The 15,686-nt window shown below is 42.4% G+C and overlaps 2 protein-coding genes and 1 non-coding gene across 3 annotated transcripts in view; all 3 read left to right on the forward strand.

Moving 5' to 3' along the window:
- Positions 1 to 15,686, forward strand: part of LOC119195887 (histone H2AX) — a 207,132-nt gene that overhangs the window by 13,383 nt on the left and 178,063 nt on the right. The gene's annotated exons all lie outside the window — the stretch shown is intronic.
- On the forward strand, positions 1,996 to 5,731 carry aifm2 (apoptosis inducing factor mitochondria associated 2). The gene is made up of 9 exons (XM_037451158.2): positions 1,996 to 2,141; positions 2,279 to 2,455; positions 2,901 to 3,016; positions 3,147 to 3,266; positions 3,340 to 3,432; positions 4,013 to 4,121; positions 4,190 to 4,342; positions 4,899 to 5,099; positions 5,175 to 5,731. Exons 2-9 carry the CDS (start codon positions 2,281 to 2,283, stop codon positions 5,324 to 5,326), a joined length of 1,119 nt encoding a protein of 372 aa, XP_037307055.2. The 5' UTR covers positions 1,996 to 2,141; positions 2,279 to 2,280; the 3' UTR covers positions 5,327 to 5,731.
- LOC119196753 (U6 spliceosomal RNA) lies at positions 12,820 to 12,926 on the forward strand. Its single transcript, XR_005114339.2, has one exon. It is a non-coding gene; the product is annotated as a U6 spliceosomal RNA (small nuclear RNA).

A 15,686-nucleotide genomic window follows, 5' to 3' on the forward strand; every position in this document is an offset into this window, starting at 1 on the left:
CAGACAATGCAAGTGAAATGGGGCCAAAGTGTCTCAACCCCATTTGGGGTCACCAATGGTGTCCGACAAGGAGGGATTTTGTCCTTTTTAATGTATATATTGATGATCTTTCCAAGCAGTTGAAAGCCTGTAATACTGGGTGCATGATTGGTAATGACTTAATGAATCATATCATTTATGCAGATGATCTCGTGATTTTTAGCCCAAGCAGTGCTGGTCTCCAGCAGCTCCTTAATACATGTACTGTCTATGGTGTGGAACATGATATAAAATACAATGTCAGTAAGAGTGCTATTTTAATTTGTAGAACAAAAGAGGACAGAGTTTTAAAATTCCCTAATTTTAAATTGTCTGATATTTTTACCTTGTTGCCTGTGATAAGGTGAAATATCTTGGACATTTTATTACAGAACGGATGACCGATGATGATGATATTTATAGGCAATGTCGTAACATGTATGCACAAGCTAACATTCTTTTGCGCAAATTTGGTATGTGTACAGATGAAGTGAAGATGTCTCTGTTTAGAGCTTATTGTACACCACTCTACACTGAACACTTGTGGTCCAGTTATAAAAATGCAAGTCTACAGAGACTCCAAGTAGCTTATAATGATGCCATGCTAATATTGCTTAAGAGGCCTAGATGGTGTAGTGCCAGTGATATGTTTGTCACTGCGGGAGTTAACACTTTTAAAGGTGTACTAAGAAACCTTATGTAAGTAATAAATGTATCTGCCGGGTTAACGTTTGTGAAAATGTCATTATACTGGCCGTGTCAAATATAAAGTTTAGCACTACACGCTACCAGTCACAGCTGTGGAGACATTGGTACAGCTGTTTGTTCATGCAGCCTTTGTAGGTCTATGTACTCAGCTTGTGACCATGTTTGTATTTTATTATGTATTTACTGTTTTTTGTACTATCTGGACCGTGAGTCTGTAATAAAGAGTTGATTGATTGATTATATTACATGCCATTTAGCTGACGCTTTTATCCAAAGTGACTTTAAATTTCTAGAGGGCGCTTTAGAGACATTTCTTTAAACACAAATTCTTTAACAGTCCAGATATCCATGGCAATATTAACAACTTTTTGAATATGATAAAGACCCCAAAAACTCCCGCAGTTTGTGAGAATAATAATAGTAATAATTCCTTGAAATACAATAGGTTCCTCTACGACTAGACGTAGCGAGGACCCTAATAATAATTCCTTGAAATACAAAAGGTTCTTCTACGACTAGTCGTAGCAAGGTCCCTAATAATAATAATAATAGTAATAATTCCTTGAAATACAATAGGTTCCTCTACGACTAGACGTAGCGAGGACCCTAATAAACTGTAGAGGTGGCAGGTTTGGTCAAATCCACAGGCAATTAATCTGCATGTATCTCATTTAAAGTAAAAAACTAAAACAAATGCAGCTTTGAAGTAGAAATGCATAAACTCATTTTCCTTACAGTTTCATATATAAGACATCTCCGACCGCCCTTGAAGGCACCGCTGCTCCAGGGAGTGAGCAGCAGTGATTGTCTCAGTGGTGACGTCGTCAGAGCAGCAGGGACAGAAAGCAGTGAACCAGAAGGAGATACTTTAGGGCCGGATTCGAATTCTTAAATTGAATATCTTAGGAACAAGTGTACCATCCTTTATTAAAGGAAATTAGATAATTTGGTCCCACATATCCATGCGGCGGAAATGTTTTAAAAGTGACGTACCATTCGGTCGTTCACGAGAACTACCGATCATGGCCGTGAAACGCAGATTATATAAGGCTCCATTAGCATAACTTGTTTATGTCGTCTGCATGACTCAGCACTTTAACAACACGTTGGCGAAGGCATATAAGCTTCCTTTTAGTCCATTTTCGGCAATAATTGGATTTTTGCCGCTGCTGTCTGACGTCACTAACATGCGTCTCCCTTTGCATTATAACATAAGAAGTAATATTTTTTGAAAGATTTGAATACGGCCTACCTTAAGATTTATCAACCATGTTTACCCTGTTGCGGATGGAAGTTAGTCACGTGATCGGCAGAGAGCGAATAGCGCATGCTCAGAAAACAGCGGAAGAGCAGAGAAAACTCTTTACTTCGTTGAGTAAACTAAAGTACTGTAGCCCCTGCAGAAGTACCATCAGGTAGTTAAATCTTTATTATACTGTAAGATAAATATGAGTTAACGTGCGTGTGTGTGTGTATTGTATTGCTGTTTTGTCGATGTTCGATGTTTCTTAACGTACCGTTACCTTACTGTTGACTAATACTAATCCCGCAGAGATGGGGGGTCAGACATCTTCCATGGAAGGTGTCCACGTCCTGGTTGTTGGTGGAGGATTCGGGGGCATCGCGGCAGCGCAGCATCTGAAGGCTGGAGGACTGAGCTTCACTCTGATCGACATGAAAGATGCTTTTCACCACAACGTGGCAGCACTCAGAGCATCGGTTCAATCGGGTACACCACTAGTAATATGGCATTAATTTAGTATTGTTTGTTCCTATGAGCATTCAACTCCTTTGTTTTTTTTCTTATTTACACTCATTAGATTTACATGATTACGTGATCATAATAAATATCAATAACATCTGACATCTGACATACAAGTTTGAGTAAATTTATTCTAAATACTCAAAAGTGACCATTGCAATATGATATATATATATATATATATATATATATACACTATAAATATTAGTAACATGTTTATTTTTATCATGAATATTAATGTACTTTTTTCATTTAAAATAGCTTTCTGGATTTATTTTAATTTCATTTCATGGGTAACTATATATTTAAGATTTTTTTGGCATTTTACTCAGTTTTACATATTCTTCCAAGAATAGATTAATACATGGCTTAAAATGATGATGTGACCTTTTGACCCCATCTTAACCTGCAGGCTTTGCCCAAAGGACCTTCATCCCGTACAAGGAGACGTTTGGGGAGAGTTTTGTTCAGGAAAAAGTTCAGAGGGTCGACACAGAGAAACAGACGGTTGTCCTGGAGGGAGGGAGGGTAAGGATGTGGGGCGAGGGAGGGGGGATGCATATAAAAATATATGCCTGTAAGCACAGACAGGGGAGTTATTTTAAATTGTACTGAGACAGGAACTCCCCTGTCCACATCTTGTTTTGCCCCCCTTCAGGAGATTGAGTACTCCCACCTCATCCTCTGCACTGGGACTGATGGAGCCTTCCCAGGGAAGTTCAACACTGTGGCGTCGTACCGGAGTGCCGTCCAAGCGTACGAGGACTTTGTCAAACAGGTGGGACATTTGGGCAAATGCTGGGAGGTCTGCATAGGAAAAGAAGCGCTGACCCCTCCGATTGTTTGTTCAGGTTCAGGCTGCAGACTCGGTCTTGGTGATCGGAGGAGGGTCGACTGGTGTGGAGATGGCTGCTGAAATAAAGACGGAGTATCCAGACAAAAAGGTGACGACTAACAAAGTATATGAATGTAGTTCAAGTAAAAACAAAGGAACCTAAAGGGACACTTCATCCTTGAGTTCATCACTATTACGACACATTGTGTTTGGATTTTCCCCTATTGTACACGTTGTTGGGAACGGCAGGGGTCATGTTTAAGCAATAAGGTACGAGCTGCTGTACTTTATCACCCAGTAATGTAACAATTCGAGGGCGTTGTTAGGCCCGACACGAGGCGCTATGTGCAGCACTGTTGGAAACGAGCAGAGGGGATCATCACAAACTCACTCCACCCAGCTCACTCTCTGACACAAACACTGCTACAACCTGAGACACAGCAGCGTCCCTCATAGTACACGTTTCTTCAACAGCTTCTTCCCTTCCAGAGTTAGACTGATGGCAAAACAAATTGCAATCGTCATGTGCAATATGTGATATATAATGATATATTACCTTCTTATATGGTGCATTGAACCTCGAACACGTCATTTTTGAGTATATCACTATTGCATCAATTCATCATTGTGTTGATCACTGTTACAATACATTTCAGTTTATATGTAGCTACCATGCCTCTCTCGTTCAGGTGGTTCTGATCCACTCCAGGGTCGTGCTGGCTAACCCGGAGCTGCTGCCCAGCGTCAGACAGCAGGCCAAGGAGGTTCTTCTGGAGAAAGGAGTGGAACTGGTTCTAGGTACTGTACCTGAAGCAGACTGGGTTCTGTTGGGACCAGGTTCTGAACCTGCTGTTTTTGGGTCTCAGGTCAGAAGGTGTCCAACCTGTCAGAGCTGCAGCTCAATGTGACCCAGAAAAACCAGGAAGTGAGGACAGAGAGAGGAGAGGTCCTGACGTCAGATCTGATAATCTGCTGCACCGGCATGAAGGTCAACTCTGCAGCCTACGCCTCCAGCTTCTGTGAGTACACACTACACGTTTATCACTAAACATTGCATAATACATAATTCATACTAAATAAGCACGCACTACACAACTACACAAACTCTGCAGCCTACGCCTCCAGCTTTTCTGATCACACAAGCTGCACAATACACACTACACCCCAGAATACCTTGGGCCCTGTTCCTCGTATGATCAAATGTGCCATTATCCAGCTCAAATGAACCCAATAATGTATGTAAAGCTATGCCGGTTCCTCAATGGCTGACCTCAAACAATCTAGTTAATTTGAATTAAGTTTTTCCTGTGGCGATGTGAGGGTTTCAGGACAGGGGATATCACGTGTGTACAGACTGTAAAGTCTCTGAGGAATTTGGGCTATAGAAAATGAATGAATATTCTTGTCAAAAGCATTGCAAAATATCTCTGGCAACCTAACAACATCAGCATCAGCCATGTTTGACAGCAAGGTCATCCTACTCAAACGGCATGTTCTTCTCTGAGTGAGGTCATCATAAATCTGTGTCTCTGCCTTTAATCGGTTTATTATTTGGTGATCTGACCCCGCTGGCAGCCGGCTGTCTGGCCGATAACGGCGCCCTGAAGGTCAACGATCACCTGCAAGTTGCAGGCTTCTCCAACGTCTTCGCTGTGGGAGACTGTGCTGACGTCAACGAGCCCAAGATGGCATACCACGCCGGGCTGCATGCTGCTGTCGCCGTTACCAACATCATCCACATTCTGAGTGGGAAGGAGCTGACCTCGTACCGCCCAGGTACACACACGCACGTCTGTGTTTTAGTTGACTGTCTGGTGGATGCCTCTCGCTGACGGTTTCGCCGGTTGCTAGGTAACGTTACCATGTTGCTGGCGATGGGCCGTGACGACGGTGTGGGTCAGTTCAACGGGCTGAAGTTGCCTCGTTGCGTGGTCGCTTTGGGAAAGAGTCGAGATCTTCTGCTGTGGAAGAGTTGGCGGGAGATGCAACAGCAGCAACCCTGAGGCACACATGCACACACCTGAGGACTCCTGTACTGAATGCATTCACTCACTTCAGTCGGGAAAGATCTTTTTTTATTTTTTATACCCAGCTCGTTCTCTTTCTACAATGTTTAAATATTAGCTAATGAACTGATATCCGGTTTGTTAGTTGCTCAGATATTTCATTTTTTTGTGCAGGAACTTTAGATTTTAGTATTAAAAAATTGTTTGATTTCAATCAGGAACGCTTCTTTTGTTTGAGTTCTGTGATCCGTGATGCCGTCACCTACACTGTGACCGCCATGTGAAGACTGTGACCGCCATGGATGTGGTCTATGCCCTGAAGAGACAGGGACGCACCCTGTACGGCTTTGGAGGATAAACACAGACTTCTGTTACCGACACTAAAAAGGTCCTTTTAAGGGCCACACACTCACTCTGTGGAGAGCTGAAACCCTAATGTTGATTAGCTTAGCTGATCGCTAACCAAGTGTCAGGTGTTCAGTGGACTGTGAGTTTCCTTTACAAATACCTATAAATATACCCTTGCATACCCTTTAGCTAAAGTCCATCATGGGAGATGTTTCAAGTAACCTTTAGCAGCCATTAACATGACTCCTCACTACTTAAAAGTTTAACCTAATTTTAACGTTTATTGCTACGAATGAAAAGCTACACTTAACGTAATACGATGTAGTGCATTTACATGCTGCACACAGACATAATTACACTTTGGCCTTCAAAGGCTTCCAAACAGTGCAGATTAAATGTAGCCACATGGTCACAGGAGAATCCGAAGCAAAGGGACGAACTACGGTAAGAGAGGAGGGATAAATCTAAGAACTGTCGTTCCTTAATGTAACGCTTGAACATGTGGGACAGTAAAATATTGATTACTGTAGCGATAACGGCAACAGTTGTCAAAGGGGCCATGGCAGGATTCAGGAAAAAGGTCTAGAGACAGACATGGTCCATGGTATGGAAGCCCGTTTCCGCCACACAAAAAATGACTTAAAAGTGCAAAGTGCCTGTAGAACGTTAACAGTTCGGTAAACCAGCTGCAAGGAGCTTGTGCATGCGCATATCTTAAGTCATCATTTCAACTTTCTAAGTCATAATTTCGACTTTCTAACCCTTTCTCTTCCATAACAATCACATCTAAATCTAAATTGATTTACAGACTTATTGAATACATGTATCAAGTGCGATCAGATTCACTGGAGCTGCTCTTATTTTGAAGTCCTTACACGCCACTACCGTAATGCCTGTAGTATACACGCGTGCCGCAAAATAACATGCGGGCGGCCTTACCGCAGGGAATCGAGGGGCGATAGGAAATACACCATCGAATAATTCATCAGCCAAGTGAAAATCCGTAGGTTAGCCTCACTCAATATTTTTAGTTCCTGTTTCATAACCTCCTCATTAATTAAGTGTAGCCTTTATCTTTTAACCCTTCCTATATTAACTATAACGTAAGTACGTACAAGAAACGGCTGGCTAAAGTATCCGTTTGCTAAGCATTAACCTCAGTTATCAACGATGTTAGCCTGGTGGCTAATCACATCAACCGTACCTCTACTGACATGACGTTTTGGGAGCTTTGTCGAGTTTATGGCTCAGTTGAGACGTCATATCATAGCGTTATATAGATGTGTTGTCATCAGCGTGAAGAAGACGCAAGAGAAGCAAGTTGTCTGAAGAAAAGTGTTGTAAAACTGAAACTCTTAACTTCACGTGTGAGTTTTCTCGACCGTGTCTTGAGTTGATTCATTTTAAGACAGCGGTTTGTTCGAGGACTTCACTCTGTCTCCGACTCGTAAGTGGAACATTACTAACGTTATATGTTTGCAGTTGTGGTTGAACATGCAAAAATACATAAACGTGAAACAACTTTGGTGAAAATATTCAAAGCGCTTCACTTTGTTATGTTACAGCCTTTTTCCAAAACGGATTAAATTAATTCCCCTCTCCACATTTTACAACCAACATGCCATAACGAACAAGTGAAAAAAGCCTGATCATTTTAATGTATTTATTTAAAAAAAACAATAAAATATTCAGCCTTTGTTCAATATTTTGTTGTTGTTGAATACCTTTTGGCATCAAGTACAGCCAATGGCGATTCTGGGGGGTGTCCTGGGTTGGCCACCCGTGTGGCCACCCCAGATCTGATAGGTTGTTGGTCAAGTTCGTCAACACAAGAAACAAGAGAAATGCTGTCAATCAATGATGACAGCTGAACAACTGATTTAGGACCAGTTTTACATTTTTAACTAACACAGTAATGGTCGTACTCAGCATAGACATGTATAGAAAGGCTAGATGGCTTACCGGCGCTGAGAGCCAATGGGATCCGACGACGTCACACGGCGGCCATCTTAGGACAGGACCGCTCGTCCAGTTATAACATTAAAGTCTATTGTGCATGTAGTGCTGAAATAACTATACTTTGCTCAATTTTCAACCGATTTCCAAACGGCTTGGTGTGTCATAAACGTCAGGGATGTGGCTATTTGACTGAATACTAATACTGCATACTACATACTTTAAACATCGGCATCAGCACAAATCATAGCCACGTTAATAAGGTTTGTAATAAACCAAACCATTTGTAAATCCGTGAAGAATTCAGCAAGTTACGAGCATTTTAGTTGGCGTATGTCACTCACCTTCCGTCCACGGCAGCAGGGAGCAGCAGCGCAGTCTCCTGACCTAAGATGGCCGCCAAGTGACGACACAGCTAACTCCGCCTTGAGCCATCTAGCCTTTTTATACTGTACATGTCTATGGTACTGAGGCTGTGAGAGCTGATTTCTGTTCAGCGGACGTTTGGCCACGCAGGTCACGTGACCCATGAGATGATTGGGCTGCACCTGCCGCTGCTCCGTGAAACACGAGGACGGTCACAGTTTACTACAGCGACGATACAACAACGATAAAAACGCCGGAATCTGTCGATTGAGAGGTATGGTAATTTAATGTTTAGTTATATCATTGTTCCCTCTGAATGTGTAGGAAAACTTTATCCAGCACTAAGTAGCAGCTAAAAGTCAAACTAGCTGGCTAGCTTAGCAGCCTCCAAACCAAGTTAAGCGTTGAACGTTAGCATTTTTTTTTTAATTATTAGGATACCGCCATGAAATATGAAACGCTGTTTTCTGGACTGAAGACTGAGGGTGTTTGTTTTCAAATTCCTGACTTGGGGACTTAAAGAGCTTGTTACACCGTATTGCCCTACAAGGCATCTACGCTTCGTAGATGCTGGGCTACTTGTGGTTCCTAGAGTTTTAAAAAGTAGGATGGGGGCCAGAGCCTTCAGTTATCAAGCTCCTCTTTTGTGGAACCAGCTTCCACTTTCAGTCCGAGGGGCAGACTCGGTCAGTTCATTTAAGATAAAGCTTAAAACGTTCCTCTTTGATATTGCTTATAGTTAGGGCTGGCTCAGGTTAGCCTGGACCAGCCCTTAGTTAAGCTGCTCTAGGTTTAGACTGCCGGGGGACTTCTTAGGACACACCGAGCCCCTCTTTCACTCTCACACTCTCACTCTCTCCTCCCACAATCATCCATGTTTTAATAATGTACATCACTAATTAAGCTTCTTTCCGGGAGTTTTTTGTGCTTTCTCGCCTAGCAGATCTCCGTGGATCATAGTTTCGTGCGGACCCCGGTTCTGACTCCTGGCTCATGGCTCTGCTGACATCTGCTGCTGCCATCATCATTACTTTAAATATGATTCATATTACTGTCATCAAAAACCAACATCTTTCTGCTCTCCCTCCCCACAGAAGCCTCTGTGGATGGTGGTTCTATCTGATGGAGGTTGTCCCTGCAGTGGTCCTGTCGTACACCTGTTCTGCTACTTGCAATTACTTGTATCATTTCAGTTAGAGGAATTGAGTGTATTGTACATCTGTTACATTGTTGATTCTGTACACATGACATCCATTGCAGTCTGTCCATCCCGGGAGAGGGATCCCTCCTCTGACGTTCTCCCTAAGGTTTCTTCCCTTTTTTCCCCATTGAAGGGTTTTTTCATATTTTGGGGAGTTTTTCCTGTGCCGATGTGAGGGTTTCGGGACAGAGGATGTTGCATGTGTACAGACTGTAAAGCCCTCTGAGGCAAATTTGTAATTTGCGATTTTGGGCTATACAAAATAAAATGAATTGAATTGAATTGAATTGAATTGAACTTGCTGGGTCTGTCACCTCTACGTTGGGTCAGCACAAATGTAATGATGGTGACAAGGATTCCTTTAGGAGGACAATCTTCTACCCCATTGTGGACACCATACTTAGAGAGTTAGACAGGCACTTCTCCAAAGACAATTGTGAAATTATGAGAGGAATACAAGCTTTGGACCCCAAAAGCAGATGTTTCCTTCAAGAGGAAGCAGTCTTTCGCCTGGGGGAAATTTATGAAAGTGACTCTGAAGATCTCAGTCATGAACTCCACCAGACAAGGAGGCTTTTGCAAAGGAAACAGCAAAGTGGAATGCCGAACTTGTCCAGTATTGTTGAACTTGCAGTGTTCCTTGAACCTCATAAGGATGTTTTTCACAAGCTTTTTTGTCTGTGCAAGATGGCCATAGCCCTCCAGCTTCTCAGCTCTTAAACTCGTCAAGACCCATTTGCGCACAACAATGACAGATGACAGACTGAGCAACCTGGGTGTTCTCAGCATTGAGGCTAGAAGAGCAAAGTCACTGGACATGGACAAATTTAAACTTTTTGCTACCAATCACCAAAATAGGCAAATTCATCTGATAAGATGGATGAACCCAGAATTTGTCTAATGGTCTTGTTTTTGTGTTGTTAAGGTTTGCTTGGTTTATGTTACAACTGTTTATGTACAATTTTCACAAGTTACATTTTGAAGAAGCACCTTAACCCTTTAGTTATATTTGTTCTGGTGGCATTGCATTGGACTTTAAGTCTTGTCTTGTGGTCTTGGCCCTATGTGAAAGCATTTTGTAGCAGCAGAATGAGCAAAAGCAAGAACTAGCTACCTCTATTGCACTTTGTTACTATTATTAGAATCCTCTATTGTTCATGAGAGTTTAAAGGATTACATTACTTAATAGTATATACTTTGTTTGGAGTTAAGATTTGTTTGGTTTTTGTTACAATTGTTTATATATATATATGCAACGGATTGTATATAGGTTCTGTTAAATTGCTGCTTAAATGGGGACAGCGCCGTCTACCATGGCCACCCCACACTAGCTTTGGGTCCCATCTTGGCCACCCCAGTAAAAATGTTCTGGATACGCCACTGAGTACAGCCTCGAGTCTTCTTCGAGTTTGATGCTACAAGCTTGGCACATATTTGTGGGCAGGTTCTCCCATCCTTCTTTGCAGAACCTTTCAGGTTCCTTTGGTTTGGCTTTGGAGCAACAGTGCACAGACATTATCAGATCTCTCCAGAGATGTTTAAATCAGTGCTACTCAAGGACATTCACAGAGTTGTAACGAAGCCACTCTTTTGTCGTCTCGACTGTGCACTCCGGGTCGTTGTCCTGTTGGAAGATGCACCGTCGCCCCAGTCTGCAAATCCATAGCGCTCTGGAGCAGATTTTCATCAAGAATGTCTCTCCACATTGTTCCATTCATCTTTCCCTCTGTCCGGACTAGTCTCCCAGTTGGTTTTCTCCAGACATGAAGCAGAATGTGTCCTCAGACCAGAAGATTTTATTTCTTATGGTTTCAGACTCCTTCAGGTGCCTTTTCGCAAACCACGGACGTGCTGTCACATACTCTTTACCGAGGCTTGGCTGCTGATGATTGTCCTTCTGGAAGGTTCTCCGCTCTGACAGATCTTCAATGTTGCTCTATGAGGAGAGACCATCAGGTTCTTGGACACCTCCCATCTCCCCCGACGGCTCAGTTTGGCTGGGCAACAAACTCTCGAAAGAGTCCTGGTGGTTGCAAACATGCCTTTCCAGATGATGGCGAACACTGCTCAATGGAACCTCCAATGTCCCAGAAATGGTTCTGTAGCCTTCGCAGGTTTGTCCCTCGTTACAATTCTTAGTATTTTATGGCTTGGTTTGTGCTCCTACATGTCGATCTGATATAGACAGGCGTGTGCCTTTCTAAATCATGTCCAATCAACAAGGAGAGAATGGAATAAATTACGTTTGTAGCACACCCTCTCAAGCACAAGCTAAATTTCAAACATACTTTAACAAATGTCAGAAGTGAGGTGTTGAGTGTGCTTAAACTACCACCTTCTAACTGCAACAGGCACTTTTCTTAGAAAGTGACGCAAAGCTCAAGCAGCTGTAACAGGGTGCCACAAATGTGTGCATTAATTATTACAACTATCCACTCCTCCCTCATGGTGGAAGTGGACTACACATGTGTATATAAACAGATCCAGTTGTCACTCATGTTTATTTTGTATGTTGGTTATTCTCCACACCTCCAGCCAGAGCTCAGTGACGTCAGTGCCCCTGTCATCATATACTGGTTCGAGGCTGACACCTGGCGGTGAGTTAGTGAAACATCATCAATCTTTACACTGTATTTACACAGGTAAAGAATCTTGACTAACAGTGTGTTTTTCTTTTAAAACTAACAAAAATCTACTTGTAAACTAACAGGGGATCACTTTAGGAAGCTTGTATTATAGACATGCTTTATTATCTAAAATACAAAACAACACACATTTGTTCTGTTTCTCCTGTTTGAGAAATTAAGTCCCGGTTGTTTTACAAACTCTGAAATGTTGGGTTCCGAAATAATTTTAGTGAGTGTCTCTTCAGTCCTGAAGAATATAGCTGATGAATTAAAGCCTCAGCTGTAAACGCCTCCTTGTTTCCTGTTCTTCAGCTCAGGGGTGGATACATTCTTAAATATATACACAGCTTCCATTTGCATGTTTCTCGTTGAGATTTCCCCACTGTGCCTCTCTCCTCCAGCTCAGGCTTCAGTCAACGGAAAGCAGAAGTCGACCAGGCGTCCATGCTGCATTTCAGGCTGATTGCAACGGTCCCGCTGAGTGGGGGAGGATGTCGTTGCCGTGAACATCCGGGTTGAACAGTGAACTAATCATGTCCGCCTGCGCGTGTCTTTGTGCCTCCCCACCCACCTCTGTGTCTCTCTATCTCCCTCATCACGGGGGGGGGGGGGAGGTTCTCTTGGGGTCAGAGTGCCTCTGGGAGGAATGCGGGAGGAGGAGCTGTGAGTAGATCTTTTGTTCCTGCCTTTCAGTGGACGAATCCTGGCCCTCTTGACGTACGAGGCGCTTTGCATAACATTCCCATCTGCCCTCGGAGTGCCTCTGCGAAGCAGACGGGACCTGAAATGGGTCGGACTGGGTTCTGGTGGGACACGATGCATTCAGGACCGACAGCGCAGCGCCCAGACCTCTGTAGACTGCTTTTTTCCATCTAGATGAAGCAAGCTAAGGCCAGGTTTTCACTTCCTTACACCCTTGTTGTCTCCCACCATGAGTAGTTCTGTCATAGTATCAGACCCCTATAAATACACCTCAGGATCAGCCTGCTGTTGTGTTAGCTCAGCTAATGCACATAATAAAATTGGAACGATACAGAGAAGATTAGCATGGCCCCTGCGCAAGGATGACACGCAAATTCGTGAAGCGTTCTAAATTTTTGATAACTATTAGATTCGATTTTTTATGATCATTGAGTATTGTCATTTTTGTTAAATGTTTTGGCATGAAACAGCGCCGCGGCAACAGCAGGCGGTACTGCAGCACCAAGCGGGAGGCAGTAGCAGCCGCAGGAGGGCAAGTAAACTTTCTTCGTTTCACCGCGTAGAGGTGGTCTAATAAAACCTCCCTTGGTGTCTTGTGACTTTTACCTGGAAAAAGGACTCGCACAAATCTCAGAAAAATGCTTTTCTTCTCCTGGTGTCCTGGTTTGGAATCATTGAACGTTTAGTGGAGACACGTCTGATCATTCAGCTCGAAATGAACTCCTTACTTTTAAAAAATATATCTTTTATCACGGTAGTCTTTCAATTCGTGAATGTACATACATATCTCATGCATATACGTTTGAAAGGCAGATAAAATAATAATATCCAGTGAAATCCATTCTTCTCCTAAATTCAGCGAGTCTGTCTGTGACAGTCTGGTGTGTCACCAATGAACACCTGGCAAGTTTAAAGAATGTGATGCTGATGATGATCTGGAAAAGTTCTTGATCTTGGACATCTTCCCCACACAATGTGCCGATTACACACTTTTATTTTCCCATTATCTTCCAAGACGCTAACTGAAAAATAAAAAAGAAACAACCCTGTAGAAGTCTGATATTTCCTTCGTATAATGACACTCAAATCACATCCCATTAATGCTTCAATAATTATAATAATGTATGATATATCATGACTACTAAGTTTATTTTGACACTTTGAGACTGATTACGTACAATATCTGAATACCATCACTGTAGAAATGAGAACGGAATAATATGATCATGTTGTTTATTACATTGTATAATCAGAGTGGGATGGTCCCAAGATGAACTGAGGGGGGGGTGCAGATTGGGACTCCCCCGCTAGGCTGTGCTTCCTTCAACCTGTCCAGAGCCCAGAGGTATTTTCCCACTGCTATTGAGGTGTAAATTGCTTTCCATAGAGAGTAATACCAGATCTATTGACCTCTGTTATGAAATCAATGGCCGATAAATGGCGCTCGCTGTGAAAAATCTGGGACAGCAGAGACAACGATGGCTCTGCACCCTTCGTGAAGAAGAGCTGTGTTCCAGGCACAAAGATGCGAAAAGGAAGCTGCCTCCTCCCACTGACCGCACAGACGTCCTGTGCTCCTGCTGGAACCACGTCTATGTACACCCTATGTACTTCATCAGTCCAAAAGATGTTGACATAATGACATTTGAATTGTCGTCTGTTTACACCCCTGCGGTAAGGGATGAAGATTAAGAGCTTGAGAGGCTGATGCTGAGCATCTCTCCTCTGAAGCAACAAGTGCCGAGCTGTGAGTAAACATTTTCTCTCTTTTATTTGTTTCTATCACCTGAAGATTCTAATATCTGCTTCTGTCTCATCATTGTCATCATCTACCATACACCATGAACAGGCTCTAGGAACAGAAGGGGCTGTTCACAAACTTATTGTACTGTCTTTTGTTTTTATAGAAACCCTGTTGCCCGTCTGCGCCGCTGTGGTTTACAGCTTCCTACAATCGAACCCTGTTGTGTTTAATAAATGTGTCTAATTCACTAATGTCTACATTATTGAACAGTAAAACAAAACAAAAAAATCAAGCGTTTGATAATTTGTCTGTCAGTAGATCAGAGACATACAGGACTCACTTGTTGCAGCAAACCGCTAACACACAGCTGATGACGTGTTACGTTTGACGCTTTCATTGGAAACCAATTAAGGATCTTCTAAACAAACTACTGTGGTTGTGCCATCACGCAACAGAATACATTGACGTCCATCACTTATGCACATGCTGTCTGAAATGTACACACAGCCTAAAGAACAAGATCTTGGAACTGCCACACCCACTAAAAAGTGCACAGTGAGTCACATAATTATATACAGTAAGCTATAATTATGTAACAAGAATGCGACATCTGGGATCCAGCCCTGAAAGCCCACACTTAACTTCTCTTCACCCCTTCTCTCCCAGGACGATGATATTTTGGGAGCTCCTAATGAGGAACATCTGTTTCTTTAACGCACCAACATCCCGGGTGGAGTTGCCATCTCTACAGCCCACACTTACAATCATAGTTCATGTGGAAATAAATAACAAAAATCCCTCCAACCGTCATTGTCCAGAAATTTAAACCTAAGTAGCATCGGCCCAGTACTTTGCAAGCATTAGTTCCATAGATTGCATAAATTCTGCTGTGTGCGCCTGATTCAACACATGGTTCTGTTCCTTGATGCTTAGACATGCACCATTACATCTTTTTTTTAAATCCTACACTTGATGAAACTGTTCTAAATAATGTTTTACTTACTTATATTTTATTTATTATAACGTTATGGAAAAATGAGATCTACTCTCACTCTATTCTTTTTAGACAGTAACAACATAATGGAGACATTTCAATCAGGCTTCAGGTTGTCACGATAGAGTCAGGTCTACTTCAAATGTATTTTATGTTGTTTCATATTCACAGCACTAACAGCGAACTTTAGATATTTGCAAAAGTGCTTTGTAATTAATCAGTATTTCATTAAATTTGATAAGTGCATGTTTGTGACCAATAGAGGGTACTGTTGGTCTTGATATGATATGGAGAAACATGTTTCTATCTAACCGAGTTTTTCATTAAGTCTGAAAAAGATTTGAAATGATACGTATACCCTGTAAAACCAACTATAGGGGGATGCAACATAAAATCGGTGGATGCCTCTTTACACAAGG

The sequence above is a fragment of the Pungitius pungitius genome, chromosome 6 (assembly GCF_949316345.1).
Source record: "Pungitius pungitius chromosome 6, fPunPun2.1, whole genome shotgun sequence".
Taxonomy (NCBI): Eukaryota; Metazoa; Chordata; class Actinopteri; order Perciformes; family Gasterosteidae; genus Pungitius; species Pungitius pungitius.

Coding starts and splice junctions, on each gene's coding strand:
- aifm2 (XM_037451158.2), top strand. CDS start 2,281: ATGGGGGGTCAGACATCTTCCATGGAAGGTGTCCACGTCCTGGTTGTT. Junction 2,456..2,900: donor CAGAGCATCGGTTCAATCGG/GTACACCACTAG, acceptor CTTAACCTGCAG/GCTTTGCCCAAAGGACCTTC. Junction 4,122..4,189: donor AGGAGTGGAACTGGTTCTAG/GTACTGTACCTG, acceptor TTTGGGTCTCAG/GTCAGAAGGTGTCCAACCTG.